The sequence below is a fragment of the Tupaia chinensis genome, unplaced genomic scaffold (assembly GCF_000334495.1).
Source record: "Tupaia chinensis unplaced genomic scaffold, TupChi_1.0 Scaffold143814_1, whole genome shotgun sequence".
In the NCBI taxonomy this organism is placed as follows: Eukaryota; Metazoa; Chordata; class Mammalia; order Scandentia; family Tupaiidae; genus Tupaia; species Tupaia belangeri.
This window is the reverse complement of record NW_006203664.1, coordinates 1,561,849-1,578,789: the sequence shown is the minus strand read 5'-3', so window position 1 is coordinate 1,578,789 and position 16,941 is coordinate 1,561,849. Positions and strand designations below refer to the sequence as shown.

The window sequence follows — 16,941 nt, the reverse complement described above, 5'->3', positions numbered from 1 at the left end:
TTACTAAGAAGTAGACACTAGAGGAGGCAGTCACACAGGGCTATGTGCTCAGAAGGGCCAATGATTTGGATTTAATGTTCTGTGACCACCATCTTGACTTTCTTAATTTTATCTTTGAATTCGGTTTTGTAAGGAAGTCTGAAGGGACAATGTGTGTGATCTCATCTCCTGCCACCTCCCTCCCTCTGCAGGCAGAGTTCTTGTCCACTGGCTTCCCTACCTCCTAGTTTTATAGGGCCACCACTCAACTTTTCCCTCAGCACAGTGACTCCTGTAATCCCCTGTCCTCAGTGGGGACTTGGAACAGGCATGGAGAGGGTCAGGGTGGGACATCTTGGAGTAGAACATGGTGGCAGCTGTCCCACGTTGGGCTGGCAAGGTCATGGCACATTGGCACTTTGGTGTAGGCCAGTTTCTCTCACGTTGCTAATCAAGATACGTAGCACATCCTAGCAATACTCTGCAGAAGGGAATTGGTGTCTGTCATCTGCTGAGGGTTGGGGTGGGAGGCCCATGGAAAAGGGAGATGTCTGACTGAACTTTTCCACCTATTCTGGGGCCCAAGGCTTGTATCTGGGAACCGGTGAGAGGGGGAGGGGCACTTATAATCTGGTGGGCCATGCGTATTAGTGTCTCGATACTTGAGAGAATGAAACATTGAATAGCATTAAAAGACACCATGAAAGGCCAGCTGGTGGTATGGAGATTAAAGTGGCTGGATCCCACATGGACAACTGAGCAGTTTGAGCCCCAACCAGTACCTTGAAAATTATGCTAGGCACATATGCATGTGTGCCCAAAATTTTGAGAGGAGAAAGGACTAAAGGATAGCTATTCCCCCTGGTAGGTGCTTTCTCACTTTCTCTTAAGTGAGCACATGTGCCCCACAGGAAAAAAAAATCAACCAAACCCCCAAAACCCAAACTAAATAAACAAAATATCCACCATAAAATGTTGAGAGGGAAATTAAAAGAAAAAAAATAGCTTTTTATCTTAGTACCTTTTTTTTTTTTTTGAGAGGTTTTTGCTATAGGGTGCATGTACTTGCCAGAAAGACAGAGATAGATAGAAAGAAATCACCCATGGGGGGGATGGCCACACCACAATCCCTTCTCCTACAGTGTCCTCTCGGGATCTTGGGCATGCATGCACATGTACCTGTGTGAGTTTAAGCCACTAGGTCTGGGACTTGAACCACACTCGACTACATGGGAGTCCAGCAACATAGCCATTATGCCAACTGCTGGTCCCTCTTTGTACCTTTAATGGCACCTTTTTTTAAAAAAATTGCTAGAGGGTATGTGTGCTCACCAGAAAGAGACAAAGAGAGTGAGAGAGCCAGAGAGGGAGAGGGAGAAAGCATCTCACAAAGGTCATGGTTACACTGAAATCCCTTCTCTTCTATTTTTCTGTCTTGTAGGGATTTTAGGCATATGTGCACTTAGGCCCAATGTGCTTTTCAAGACTCTGGGAATGTGGGACTCAAACCACATGGCCGGCCATGTGGGATCTTGCTCCCTTAACTATTAGGTCATTGGGCCAGCCCTCCTCCCCCATTTTTAAAAAGAATTATTTTATCTAATTTTTAAAACTTATCATTATTATTTTTTAATTTGATCAGAGAGAGACAGAGAGAGAGAGAGAAAATGAGAAAGCAAGCCACCAAGCCTGGGACTTTAATCATAGTCAGCCATGTGGGAGTCCAGCACCTTAATCATCACACCACCTGCCAGCCTCCCAGGTCAGGATTTTAACACTTTTGCCCTGATTTTTGAACATAGGCACTGCAATTTCATCTTGTATTTTGTCCTGAAAATTATGTAATTGAACCTGAGAGGAGGAGCAGATTTTCTTTAATTAGGGATGTAAGCCTAGTTTAGAAGATGTTAAGTTTGAGTTGGCCACAGTGGTTCACACTTGTAATTCCTGTTACTCTGGAAGCTGATTGGAAAATCATTTGAACCCAAGAGTTCAAGGTTATACTTGGCAACATAGCAAGACCCTGTCTCTACCAACAACAAAAACAACAAATATGCTGAAAAATGAAGAGCCAATGAGGCATTCCAGAAAAGGGTGTTGGGTTTGGGTCTAGATCTGCTGTTGAAGGCTTGGCAGGCACATGCAGAAAGGGTATGGGATGTGATTGTGGGAGGGGCCATAAATGAGAAGGGAGAGGTTGAAGGTGTGGCATGGTTCTGCTTCTCTTGGTTGGACACTAACCTTCTCCTTTGACCCCTAACGTCTCTGTTTTCTTGCTTTCACAAAACCTGCTTTTCCCTCTCTGCTTTTTTTTTTTTTTTCCCTGTGGCTTTCTTCTGGACTTCCTCACCCAGCCAGGAATCCAAGATCAGCTATAGCAAAGACATATCATTACACGTGGCATTTTAGAGTGTCGTTGGTCTTTTTTCGCTGTTTCTTCCAGGACATTTTCTATCCGTCTTCTCTGTTCCCAAACCTAAACTTTCGAGTTGGCCCAAGAAGGTCAGGGGTCCAGCTGGCAGATATCCCCTAGAGACATGGCTCTGTGCTTGCCACCTGCAATATCTCATAGCTGAGTGCCTGCTTCCTTGATGGCTGCCTCATGTCAGTCCACATCCTTCCTGGACAATAAATTCCATTCACCTAGCAGTGGATGGGAATGTGGTAAAACCCTGAGTATTGCCAGAATGCATTAGGTATTTTCATGAGTAGTGAGTGAGAGACTTGCACCCCTTCTTGGGCTTCTTTGTTGCCTCTTAATTGCCTGGTCATTAAATATTATAACAAGAGGGGAATATGTTCTCCAATGTTCGACATACTATCTTCTATTTGCATTTGAATTTTAAGATTAGCCTGTGGATTTTTACAAAAAAGGCAGATAGGATATTATAGGAATTGCATCGAAACTGTAGATTATATTGGGAGGGATCACCATCTTCCAATCCATGAACATAGGATGTCTTTCCATTTATTTAGGTCTTATTTAATTTAGTTCATATTTTGTAGGTTTTTGTGTACAAGTCTTGTTCTTCCTTTTGTTAAATTAAAAATAATGGACTGACGAGTGAGTTCTCTTACTTGAGAAAGTCGAGGTGAGGAGTTAGAAAGCATTCCCCAGAGGGGTTGGCCACTGAAATCCCTTCTACTTCATTCTCCTCTTGGAATTTTAGTCATTCATGCACATGTGTCTGGTGTGTTTCTCAATCCTCCAGGCCCAGGATTTGAACTGCAAAATCTGTCATGTGAGATGTAGCCACCTTAACTGACATGCAATGGCTGGTCCTTCTTTTGTTAAATTTGTTTCTCAGTATTTTATTCTTTCTGATGCTATTGCAAATAAAATTGTTTTAATTTCATTTTTTGGCTTGTTCATTGTTAGTGTATAGATATAAACTTGGTTTTGGTATATTGATCTTGTTTCCTGAATTCTTGCTTAATTTGTTTATTAGTTCTAATAATTGGTTTTTAGACTGCTTAGGCATTTATAACTATAAATTTACCTCTAACACTGCTTTAGCTGCATCTGATACATTTTAATATGCTATATTTTTGTTTTCTTCATCTCAAAATATTTTTTTATTTCCTTTATGAGTTCTTCTTTGACCCATTAGTTATTTAGGAGTGTGTTGTTTAATTTCCATGCATTAGTGAATTTCCCAAATTTCCTGCTGTTGTTGATTTTAAATTTCATATAGTCATGGTTAACTTTATATGTTCAATCCCTTCAAATTTGTTGAATTCCTTTTATGCGACAATGTTATCTTTGCAAAGAGCTTTATTTGATATATGCTTAACATTTTTTGAATATCTCAAAGGAACTTGATATCAGCAAGTGCAAGATTGTACTCATGACACCCTATTATTCCTCACTCACTCTTCTTTCAGTATTCCCCATCTCAGTGAAGGTGACACAGTCTTAGATTTCTAGCTAGAAACCTAAAATCATCCTCAATATTTCTGTTTCTTTCAATCAAAATTTGATCTATTATTGAGTCCAGTTGATTTTACTTTTATAGGTTTCTTGAATCCATCCCTTCTTTCTATCCCCATTACCAGTGCTATAGTCCAAGCTATTACTGTGTCTCACTGAAACAGCTATAATTTTTCATCACCATCTTTATAGGAACTTCAAATTTTCTATTAACTGGTTTCTCAAGCTCTACTTTTGCACCTTTCCAATCCATATTTTTTTGGAGAAGTTTTTGCTAAAGACAGAGACAGAGAGACAGAAAGTGAGAAATCACTCCCCAGGGGGGATGACCACGCCAAAATCCCTTCTCCTCCATTCTCCTGTCTGGATCTTGGGCATGCACACACACATGCCCGACATGAGTTTAAGCCACTGGGTCTGGGACTCGAACTGTGGTAGGCTATATGGAAGTTCAGTGACATAGCCATTACGCTAACTGCTGGTCCCTCCAATCAATTTTTGATACAACCTCTTTCTATTTTGAAAACATACTGATCTTCTCAACTTTTTGCTTAAACTCCCTTCGCATTAGGAAAAGACATTAAATCCCAACATGGCCTATAAGGCCTTGCATGCTCTGTTTCCTGTTGATCTCTTCCCCTTGCTTTCTGCCTTTCAGTCACACTACCTACTTTGAATCTCTTGACTATCTTGTCCTCCCTTTTGTATATGCTACTCCCTTGGTTTGGAATGTCCCCCAACTCTTCACTTAGTAATTCTTTGTATTCTTCCAGTCTCTTTTAAGTCTCAAGAAAAGCCCTTATGTGGGCCTGCCTTTATATATGTTAGTATGGTTCCTTGATGAATCTAGTCTTTTGCAAACTCTGTGAGTAAGGAATCCTGCCTGTGTTTGTTTACTCTGCATAGTAACCCTGGCATCTGTCAGTGCATGGCCACAGAGGAGTTCAATGAATATTTAATGACTGCAAAGACCAATCCATCATCTCAGCCTCAGCCTCTGCCTTGGATCTCCTGCCATCCCAGCTTCAGAGCAGAACTCTTGCCAGACTCACCTCAAGGTCTCCAGGTGGCAGCAAGGGTGTCTTAGGGCCTCACAAAGACTCTGCACTGCAGAGTAGGTCAGGAAGTTTCTGCTTAGGTCCAGTTCCTTCAGGTTCCTGGCGTCCCCAAGATTGGAGAAGAGAATCTGCCAACAGGCACCCGTGACTGGGACCCACATGAGCCTGAGAGAGGGAGAGAGGAACAGCGGAGATGTAATCTGTGTGTGTGTGTGTGTCTGTGGTGCACAGTCCTGTATAACACAATGGGATTTTGTCCCCCCAGTACCAGGTTGCAACTAACAATGCTATCCTTAGGACTGGCCAGCTTCCCTGTTTGCCCTTCTGCCCTCACAGGTATGCCCCCCACCCCTGAGTGGCTCCTTATTCTACAGACCTGACCATAGTGTACTTGTGTCTTCATTAAAATAAACAAACAAAATAAAACTTTGCTTACTTGTTTATTTATTTACAGAGGTATGCTTTCACAAGGCCTTGGCATGCTTCTGTGATCCTTCCCCCAACCTCCCATTCAACCAAGATCATAGGGATGCCCACTGAGTTCAGGTTGACTAGGGAACCAAACCTAGGTCTTCTTTCCATGTGGTTCCAATATTGCTCAGTGGGGCCCTATGCCTGTGCCATTGCCACTGAATCCTGATGTGTTCATTTTGTTTCTGTTTCTGCCTCAGTCAGGGAGTTCTTTAAGGGCAAGAACAGGTAGTTATCTTTTTAATCTGCAGTGCCCAGCATAGGGATGACATAGAGGAGGAGGTTGGTAATTTGGGCAGTCTTTCTTCCCTTGATGCAGACATACCTGTCTTTCTTTGGTGCAATCATTTTGAAGCTCCAGAACCCAGAAAGGAAAAGAGGAGATGGGAGGTTGGAACAGAGCCTTGGATGATTTTGAGGATGACTTTGTGATGGTAATGTTGTGTATGATCACATACACTGCTATCCAGATGGGCATGCATGAGATCCTATTCCCTTCCAAGAATAGCCATACCATGAAGAGGATCTACAGAAGCAAGATGGCAAAGGGAGAATGTCCTAGGAGAGAACATTAGCAGCCTGAAGGGGAGAGGATTATAGCCTTCATCTGAGAGTGTTAGAGTAGACCCTTCCTTGTACAGTTTCCACCCATTCAGTATCCTTGTTTCACACGCACTACATTAGTGATCCTGTCTACTTCTGGAGCTTCAACAACTCAATATATTTTCCAAGTTTAAGACTGAGATTCTTACTTTCTTGCCAGAATCTCCACCTTCTCACCCCAGTAACTATTTGACCTAATAGGTCCCAGTATATCCCCAACCTTAATTCATCTATCCCCTCAAGTCTGCAGAGCTGTGTGGAAGTGAGAAGCAGAGGCTCTGGAACCATCTACCTCCACGTGAGTTCCACTTCCCTGTGACTCTCTCAGTCTTTCTAGCTACAGAAAGAGGACAGTAATATCTGCTGCAGAGTGTTTTGCTGAGGGTTAAAAGAACTCTCCAAAGTCCTAGTACAGTTTTAAGCTTTAACAATTTCAGAAGCATAAATACTACAAGTGGATGTGGAAGCTGCTCCCCACTGTGGGCTAGGCCCGAGGAGCACCATACAGACTATTGACTGGTGTTGAGTACATTATCTTCTAATCGAAGATAATGACTCAATCAGTCAAAATCATACTGTGTTAACTGCTAACTTTCCTGTAACCAACCTGAATCAAACATGTGAAGCCCTCTATTGACCAAAAAAAGAAAATTCTAAGTATGTTACTTTTGTTAATGAGGAAAAAGTACAGAATGACCTTTCTCAAACTTTGAAGACAGGAGATAGAGTTATTTTTGTAATGTTTAAAAGCAAATTCAGGGTAGCATATGAGCCTTTGGCTGCATGTTTTTCTTATAGATGTCTCTGAGAAAACTGCTTTAAGTCAAGATGTATTGAAACCTAGGCCCCGCGCCAAGGCTGCGACTGGTCAGCGCGGTCCCCCTGCGGTCGTGTGGCCTCCGGGCCAGCAAGCTGAAGCCGAAAACAAGGATTAAGAACTTACAACCATATGACTAGGGAACCAAACCTAGGTCTTCTTTCCATGTGGTTCCAATATTGCTCAGTGGGGCCCTATGCCTGTGCCATTGCCACTGAATCCTGATGTGTTCATTTTGTTTCTGTTTCTGCCTCAGTCAGGGAGTTCTTTAAGGGCAAGAACAGGTAGTTATCATCTTTTTAATCTGCAGTGCCCAGCATAGGGATGACATAGAGGAGGAGGTTGGTAATTTGGGCAGTTTTTCTTCCCTTGATGCAGACATACCTGTCTTTCTTTGGTGCAATCATTTTGAAGCTCCAGAACCCAGAAAGGAAAAGAGGAGATGGGAGGTTGGAACAGAGCCTTGGATGATTTTGAGGATGACTTTGTGATGGTAATGTTGTGTATGATCACATACACTGCTATCCAGATGGGCATGCATGAGATCCTATTCCCTTCCAAGAATAGCCATACCTAGAAGAGGATCTACAGAAGCAAGATGGCAAAGGGAGAATGTCCTAGGAGAGAACATTAGCAGCCTGAAGGGGAGAGGATTATAGCCTTCATCTGAGAGTGTTAGAGTAGACCCTTCCTTGTACAGTTTCCACCCATTCAGTATCCTTGTTTCACACGCACTACATTAGTGATCCTGTCTACTTCTGGAGCTTCAACAACTCAATATATTTTCCAAGTTTAAGACTGAGATTCTTACTTTCTTGCCAGAATCTCCACCTTCTCACCCCAGTAACTATTTGACCTAATAGGTCCCAGTATATCCCCAACCTTAATTCGTCTATCCCCTCAAGTCTGCAGAGCTGTGTGGAAGTGAGAAGCAGAGGCTCTGGAACCATCTACCTCCACGTGAGTTCCACTTCCCTGTGACTCTCTCAGTCTTTCTAGCTACAGAAAGAGGACAGTAATATCTGCTGCAGAGTGTTTTGCTGAGGGTTAAAAGAACTCTCCAAAGTCCTAGTACAGTTTTAAGCTTTAACAATTTCAGAAGCATAAATACTACAAGTGGATGTGGAAGCTGCTCCCCACTGTGGGCTAGGCCCGAGGAGCACCATACAGACTATTGACTGGTGTTGAGTACATTGTTGGAAGGAAAAACTGTGTCATTCTAATAGAAGATAATGACTTGATCAGTCAAAATCATGCTGTGTTAACTGCTAACTTTCCTGTAACCAACCTGAATCAAACATATGAAGCCCTCTATTGACCAAAAAAAGATAATTCTAAGTATGTTACTTTTGTTAATGAGGAAAAAGTACAGAATGGCCTTTATCAAACTTTGAAGACAGGAGATAGAGTTACTTTTGTAATGTTTAAAAGCAAATTCAGGGTAGCATATGAACCTTTGGCTGCATGTTTTTCTTATAGATGTCTCTGAGAAAACTGCTTTAAGTCAAGATGTATTGAAACCTAGAGGACTTCACTCAGCAGTAAGTCTCCCATATTCATCCACTTCCTGTCAAAAACCAGGTTTTTTTCTTTTTTTTTTATGAATGAATAGTATTCCGTTGAGTATATGTGCCACAGTTTTTCTAACCATTCATCAGTTTGTGGGCATTTGGGTTGTTTCCATGACTTAGCAATCGTGAAAAGTGCCACAATAAACATCAAGGAGAGGCATTGTATGTCCCCACTTAATATATACTGAGTGGCTGCCCTCTATGACTGAAATTAATTGTCTAAAGGATATAGAAACACTGTATATAGATGTAAATACCAGATATAGTGTGTGTGAAAGAGGAGGGTCTGAAGAAGGACATTTGGGGGAGGGACAGAGAGGCAAAGCATAATGGCACAAAGAGGTGTGGTATTATCTGTTGAAGATATTTCATAGTTTTATCAACAGTACTAGGGAGAAATGTTCACCTGTTGAAATATCCATTTTATAAGACAAATAATAATGTGATTGAATGTATGGAAGAAAATGAAATGGAAAAAAAAAGAAACCTGGAAGACTTACTATAAACAAATTGTGAAACAAAAATATTTACTGAATTTGTCAAAGCAGTTCTGTCAAAGAAACAGTCTACAAAAATTGGAAGTTTTTACCTATTTCTTCATCCTGTCAGGATTTTGGGCACGCACACACATGTGCCAGCATGTTTTACAAGTTACTGCACTGGGATTCACGCCATCATCGGTCATGTAGGATCTGGTTTCTTAACCACTAGGCTATGGGCTGGCCCCAAAATGCTGTCATTTGAAAGCACAGTTATTTGAATTCTCTTTACATTGATTTAGTTTGTGAAATTTGAATAATAAATTTTCACTTTTATTTCAGTCAATATTTGCCATCTTGTTTGGAAGGACTGAAAGAAAAATTGAAAACTTTTTATTCAAAATATACAATATTTAATTACAAGCCAAATATGCAGAACTGCCCAAACTGCCATCTTCATTTTTTTAATATCTCTGGTTGGTTCTCCTTTTCCTTCCTATAGACATTGGCCAGTCTTCATGTCTTCCTGGACTTTTTAAAACTTGTTTACAGTGATCTCCTTACTGTTCTCTCGGCCTTGTGTGGCTGACTCAGTGCTTTAAAATTTTTCTTTCCCACTAGCAGCTGAGGCCTTCGCCTTTTGCATGGAATTCTCTCCAGGCTCCATTTTTCTTTCTTTCTTTTTTTTTTTTTGGAGAGGTTTTAGCTATAGGGTGGGGGGCCTCCCCCGAAAAACAAAGAGACAGAAAGCAAGAAATCACGCCCCAGGGGGGATGGCCATGCCGTAATCCCTTCTCCTCCATTCTCGGGATCTTGGGCATGCACACGCACGCATCCACCCGGTGTGAGTTTAAGCCACCATGTCTGGGACTTGAACCACAGTGGACTACATGGGAGACTAGTGACATAGCCATTATGCTAACTACTGGTCCCCATTTTTCTTTTTTTAACCATCTATTTCAAAGTCTCTTTCTATTGCCTGATTTCCTTGATTCCCTGCCTCCCCCCACATCTTGCCTCTGTCTCTGTGCCTGCTCAGAACTCTTCTGAAGGCCCCGTGTCAGGCCTCTGCCACCTGCTGTATCTACACCAGGTTCTTCAAGACCTACTTCACATTTACAGACATAAACAATTATTAATAGAAACAGTCTAACATAGCCAGGAATAAATGAATGATCAAATCAGTCATGGCACATTCCCTATGGAATATCATGTGGTCATTCAAAATGGTGTGGCATCAGACTACTTAATAACATGAAAAAAAAAAGCCTTAATATATTAATAAAACAAAACTAACTAAAATAAAATGTTCAATGTGTTTCAATTTTCCCATATAAATGTGCATAGAAAAAAGACTAGAAGAATATACCTCAATACTTAATGATACTGGCACAAAAACAGGCATGTGGGCCAATGGAACAGAATAGAGACCCCAGAAATAAACTCCAAAACATACAGCCAGTTGATTTTTGATGAAGGGCACCAGTCAATTCAGTGGGGAAAGAAAACCTGTGTAGCAAATAGTCCTGGAAAAACTGGGTATCCATCTGGAGAAAGATGAAAGTGGACTTCTGTCTCCCACCATTAACAGAAATTAACTCAAAATGGGTCATAGATCTAAACCAAAGGCCTCAAACTATAAATCTCCTAGCGGATAATGCAGGGGAAAGTCTCGGAGACATCTGAACCGGCAAAGACTTCTTAATTCTTAAATAAGACCCCTAAAGCACAGGCAACGATCCCCAAAATAGACAAGTGGGATTACACCAGGTTAAAAAGCTTTTACTCAGGAAAAGAAACAATAATTAGAGTGAATTGACAACGCTCAGAATCAGAGAATATGTTTGCAAAGGATAAGGGAGTGATAACCAGAATATACAGGGAATTCAAGCAGGCTACCTGAAAAATGAAAGATCAACCCAATTAAAAGATGGGCAAATGTGCTGAATAGACAACTCTCTAAGGAAGACATACAAATACCCAAAAAGCATATGAAGAAATGCTCAACATTCCTTATCATAAAGGAAATGCAAATCAAAACCACAATGAGATACCATGGAACCCCAGTCAGAACAGCTAAGATTAAAAAAAAAAATGTTAAGTTCTGGGGAGGCTGTGATGAAAAGGGAACTCTCCTACACTGTTGGTGGGAATGTAAATTAGTAAAGCCATTGTGGAGAACAATATGGAGATTCCTCAAAGATTTACAAATAGAACTACCATATGATGCAGCAGTTCCACTCCTGTGTATCTACCCAAAGGACAGGAATACACAGTTGGAAAAATACTTGCACATCCATGTTTACTGTGGCCTTATACGGAATTGCTAAGATGCAGACCCAACCCAAATGTACATGAACAGATGAATGGATTGAAAAAGTGTTGCACATACACGCTATGAAATACTACTCAGTGATAAAAAAAATAATGAGGCCCTGGCATTTGATAGAAAGTGGACGAATATAAAAGATTATTGCTAAGTGAAACAAGTTACACTATGAAAGAGAGACATTATATGTCCCTATTTAATATATACTGAATATCTACATTCCATGGCAGAAGCTGAAAGATTAGACGATATAAAAAAAGGCATGGAAAACAATTGTGGATACTAGTGACAGTATGGGAGAAGGGTGGGAGGGTGAGAAGAAAGGAATCAAGGGGAAAAAGAAAGAAGCAAAACAGCTAAGGGATACAAAAATGGAAAATTATCTGTTAATGATAACATGTATGATAATATCTTTAACTGAACTAATATATAGTGTATTCATGCTGGAAAAATTCATTTTGCAAGTTATAATGATATACAGTGATTGAACATATAAAAAAAATTAAATACTTGATGTCATCTTTGAGTGATGGAATTTTGGTTGACATTAATTTTTGTTTTTCTTTATTTTTCTACAATAAACTTGGGTTTTAGTGTGAGAAAAACCTTTAAAAATCTGCAAATTAAACATCCACCTTGAACACTTCTTCCTCTGAGAAATTTTCCTTTTCTGGTCCACTTGCATGATCACTTCCTTCCTTAGGCCACTATAATATCTTGGCCTGACCTCTATTTATGTAGGTATCACAGTCTATTGTAATTATCTATCTTCTCTCTCATTTAAAAAAAGTTTACTTATTTACATATTTCATGAGTGAGACAGGCAGAAAAAGAAAGATTGACATTTATCCCCAAGAGGGTGCTTCTGCTTTGACCACCCTCAACTTCAGCCAGCTTCATTCTCAGAGAGGTCTCTGGATGTGAACCCTGGTTCTTCTCACATGGAGCAGCCCCATAGAGCATCATGGTTTACCATTGTACTACCACCTAGCCCCATTCTCTCTGATTTTTTAAACTTAGGGAAGGACCTGTGTTTTCTAATTGTTTTTAAATCACCAAAGGGTATTTGGATAGCTAGAGAAAAACAGAGAGAGAGAGAAAGAGAGAGAGGGAGAGAGAGGCAGAGAGAGAGGGAGAGGAATGGAGAGAGAGAAAATACCCACAGTAGGGCATGGTTTCATACCACCATCTTCTTTATTTCTCTGTTTTGTTGAGATTTTGGGCACTTGTCACGTGTTTCCAAAATATTTTCAAGTCATCAGAGCCAAGAGTTGATCTGTGGTTGGTCATGTGGGACCCAGTTCCCCTAACCATTAGGCTATAGGGTTGGCCTGGGGATGTGCCTTTTAATCTGTGATCTGTAGGACCTAGCATAAAATGAGTGCTTAATAGGTGTTTCTGAAATGAGGCATCTAAAGGGAGAGATAGAAATATACCAATACTGTATGATTAATACTTTCATAGAGACAAAGGAACCTGGCTGAGGAGGTTCCCAGTGTCATTGGGTTTGGAGGATTATTGGAGAAAGCTGGTCTGCCATTCTCAGAGGGTGCAGTTCAGGTTGAATGCCTAGGGAAACAGTGGCATCCTTGACACAACAATGAAGTCAGTTGCAAGGAAAAATAGGAGACTCCCTGGAAGATACATGCTTTCTCTGTCTGGCGAGTGCTCATGCCCTATAGCAAAAACCTCTCCAAAAATAAAAAAAATAAAAAAATAAAGATACATGCATTCTGAAGTGATGGGGGAAAGACATTAGGGCCTAATCACAGAGGTATGAAGAGAGGTAGTACAATGCAGGGCCACAGCAGGCCTCTCCAGTAGCAAGCAGGGCCCTGTCACACAGTTGGATTGTGTGGAGGCTCTTAGGTGAAAGGAGAAGGGCAGTCAGGTTGGGCAGTTAGAAGTCACTAGTGGAGGCCAGACAGTGGTGCACTGGTAAATCACAATGCTTTGCAAGGGCTCCCTCGAGTACGTTGTGTACACATATGCCCATGATCTGGGCTGGCTGAGGCTGGGGGTGGATCATAGAGCCAAAATCTGTTGGGGGTATTGTCTTTCTATATCTTGGAAGAAATAAAAACTAAACTTACCAAAAAAGCCAGCCTCTTTGATCTCTTATCCGGCCTAGTGAGAGTGCATCTGGTGCTCAGGAAATTTGGGCTTATGGGACTGAGAGAGGAGTCAGAGAGGGAGCAGGTCAGGGTACTCACAGAATTATAGTGGAGGGTCTCCCTTCTTCTCTGTGCTGTCTGCCCTCATTCAGTTGAAGTCTCTTCACATGCTGGCAGAATTTAAGGCAGAAAGTAACAACCAAGAGCTCCACGTTTGTTCGAACACATATCTTTGTCCCTAAGAAATGTTCCATGGCCTTTGTCAGGAAGACATCATCTTGAGTCTCGTACAAACAGTGGAGCAGCTCCAGAGAGTATGGCTGCAGGAAGGACTTCTGGGGCCAGGCCTCCTTCTGGGCTTGTAGCAGCTCCCACTTCATCTCCTGAGACAGCTGGCAGTGGAAGATGTTCTCCATCTCTCTCAGGCCCTGTTCACTTAAAAGGCCGAATAGGAAGCACATGGTTGGTGCTCCAAACAGATCATGCCTTCTGCATAATTCTAGCAACTTCTCTATACCAATGCTGTTAGTATGTTCGCTTCTCTCCTCTTTATCCCCCAAGGCACAGGACATTGCTGCAAAGAACTCCTGGAACAGGCGAGTGAAGCTGTAGCTCAGAGAGTCAGGGTGAGTTTGAAGAACTCCCATCTTCAAGAAAGTGAAGACAATGGCCTCATCTAACTCATGCTTCCTGAGGTCTCCTGAGGTGAAAAGGGTCTTTCCTTGGAGGATTCCCTCAGTAGCCAGAGAGCAGATGCCCCGCAGTTGGGTTCCCAGGGATTGAGCTGACAGAGCCTGGGAAATGTAGTGCAGAAAGAGAGCTGTGGTGGTCTGGGAGGTCACTGTGGGCTCTTCCCCCCGCTCCATCTGCTCCTTCAGGCAAGTGCAAACCATCCAGGACACCAAGGGCGTGAGACACAGGGTCAAGAGTGCTGGGTTTGATTCAACCAAGCTCAAGGCTCTGATGGCTTGGCTCTCATCTGTGAAATACTTGTAGAAATAATCCTTCCTGCTTGACTCAGAAAATCCTAGGACCTCCACCCAACGTGGCTGCTTCAAAGAAAAAATGTTTCTGTAGAACTGTGGTCCGGACTGTGATTAGCAAGGAAACCTCGGGAAGGATGGTTCTCCTTAGCAGACTTCTCAGCAGTGCCTGAACTGGCTGTGGTTGGCTCCAGGGAAGACAGAACTCAGGACTCTGCTCTTCCAAGACCCATTTTGGCTCATCCAAATCATCAAAGATGAAGAGCAGTTGACCTGGCTGAGACAGGATCTGTTCAATGGGAGCTCGAAGGGCACCTGTGTCTTTTGTTAGGAGCTCAGGGAGGCTCATCATCTTGGATTGGGCCAACTCTCTGCAGCTGAAGTAGAAGATGTGCTGGAAGCGGTCCCTATACAGCTGGCCTTCCTCCCAGGCTCCCCTCACTTGACTGGCCAGAGTTGACTTCCCAATCCCAGGAGCCCCCTGTAGTATGACTATATGTGGTCCTTTCTGGGTACTCAGGCCTGGACCAAATAAGTCTGTGATCTCAATCAAATGTCCTCGCTCCTTTGCCGTACTGTGATGCCAGCTTCCCCTGACCAGGGGCTTGTGGTACCTAGGGTGAGGCCTGTGTAGAAGTAGCATCTGTGTGAATTTTTTGTGCAAAAATTTATTTTTCCAGGGTGGTGTGGAGCAGGACTTCTTTCTGATCCTGGTATCTTTCTGTGACTTCTGAGTAAGGGCGAGAAACATGGAACATAAAGGTACAGATTAGATGTGTTCATTTGTCCATCTATTTGTCATTCATTCAACACCTGTTTCAGATACCTTCTTCAAACCACTCACTGCACTGGCTATAGATACTGGTATGTTCTCACCTGTACAGTGGAAGGAACATGGGTTTGGGATAGAAGATCTCTGTTCAAGCCCCAACTCATCCAAGTCATACTCCCTGTGTGATGTTCCTTCATTAAAGTATTTGTCATGTCCCAGCATTGCTCTAGGAGCTGGGGATAAATAGTAGGATAAAATGGCGAGAAAGACAACTCTTGGGGCCAGCAGTTGGCATAGTGGTTAAAGTGCTGGATTCCCACATGGCTCACTACGGTTCAAGTCCCTGACCTGGTTGCTTGAAAATTACATTGAGCATGTGTTTGTGAATTCCTGAAATTTCAGGAGGAGAATGGAGAAGGGATTGTGGCATGGCCATACCCCTAGGTGGTGATTTTTCACTTTCCCTCCCACTGTCGCTCTGGTGAGTGCACGTTCCATATAACAAAAATCAAAACCCAAACAAACAAAGAAAAGTAACCAGACAACTCTTGGCCCTCATCAAGCTTATGACTTGGACCATTAGACCCAGTGAGCCTCAGTTTTCTCATCTTTCAGTTGGGGATTGTGGTACCTCTTTGTAGGAGCTCCTGGAGGAGTAATAGTGTGACAGATGCTGTTCAGTCCTGGGAGCATCCCTTCAACACCCACTATATTATACATGCGAAAAGTGTACTTCTGTGAGCACCTGTGATCGTCTGTCCTGAGGGCTGTCTTTCGATGTATATGTGGGGCAAGTTGGAAGGTTATGAAGTTCATACTCTAGGAGGTGCCCTCGATGGGACACAGATGGGGAAGGAGAAGAAACAACTGTGTTTCCCAGACTTTCCCAGTCTCATTGCACCTCATTTTCTCACATGGATATCCTGCCCCAAATTGCTCCTTTCCTGGGCTTCCTCCACCCCATCTCACTTCTTGTCTCTCCTGCTGGTGTTTCCAGTGAACCACCTCCCTTAAAAACTACCCACTTGAAAATCCTATCTCAGGACCTGCTTTGAAGGGAACCTAAGCTGAGACAGGTGGCAAGATGCTCTGTGAACTGTGAGGAGCAGGGCTCGTGAAAGGGATTGTCCCCAGGAAAACTTCAGGCTCCTAAGTCACATTCCAGTCCTTAAAACCTCTGTCCTTCTTTCCTTTCACAATATTTCAAGTGCCTCTCACTTCTCTCCTTAGGTGACTTTTAGAGAGGATGCAAAGGACTCATTTGAGATGCTGAAGCCCAGTTGTTCCTGGTAATCCTGCTGGGCCTCCAGAATTCCATGTTCCTGTCCTATATTTACAGGTGTGCTGATGGAAATGTGGTGACCGTGGGGTGGGACTGGAGTGAGAAAACTGGTGCTCAGAAAGATAGTATCACAGTTAGTGGCAGGGACAGAATCCAGTCTTCTGTCTCTAGTGCCACAAACCACACATTCAACCCTTACGTTGTCCATCTGCCATGTTGGCATTGTGGATAGTCCCCCTAATGCCACGCACATACACACACACACACAAACACACACACCCCAAGTGGGATCCTGATGTAGTGATCTAACCACAGAACTGTACTGCCCTTCAATGTTAGGAGTTGCCTCTTTGAAATCTGGCAGAAGTCAGGTTAAAAAAAAATTCTTTAGGGCCAGCAAGTGGTGTGGTGGTTAAGGTGGTTAAGGTGCTGGGCTCCCACATGGCTAACTGTGGTTCATTCCCAGACTTAGTGGCTTGAAAATCACACTGGGTGCATATGCATGCATGCCTATAATCCAGGAGGAGAAAGCAGGAGGAGAGACTGTGGCCA

The 16,941-nt window shown here is 42.6% G+C and overlaps 1 protein-coding gene across 1 annotated transcript in view; it reads right to left on the bottom strand.

Moving 5' to 3' along the window:
• The window catches only part of NLRP1 (NLR family pyrin domain containing 1), a 46,508-nt gene extending 29,896 nt beyond the window's left edge, over positions 1–16,612 (bottom strand). Inside the window, 4 exon segments of the mRNA XM_014582791.1 lie at positions 4,963–5,133; positions 13,452–14,420; positions 14,422–15,065; positions 16,589–16,612. Of these exon segments, the coding sequence (XP_014438277.1) occupies positions 4,963–5,133; positions 13,452–14,420; positions 14,422–15,065; positions 16,589–16,612 (1,808 nt within the window).
• Between the last annotated feature and the right edge of the window lie 329 nt (positions 16,613–16,941).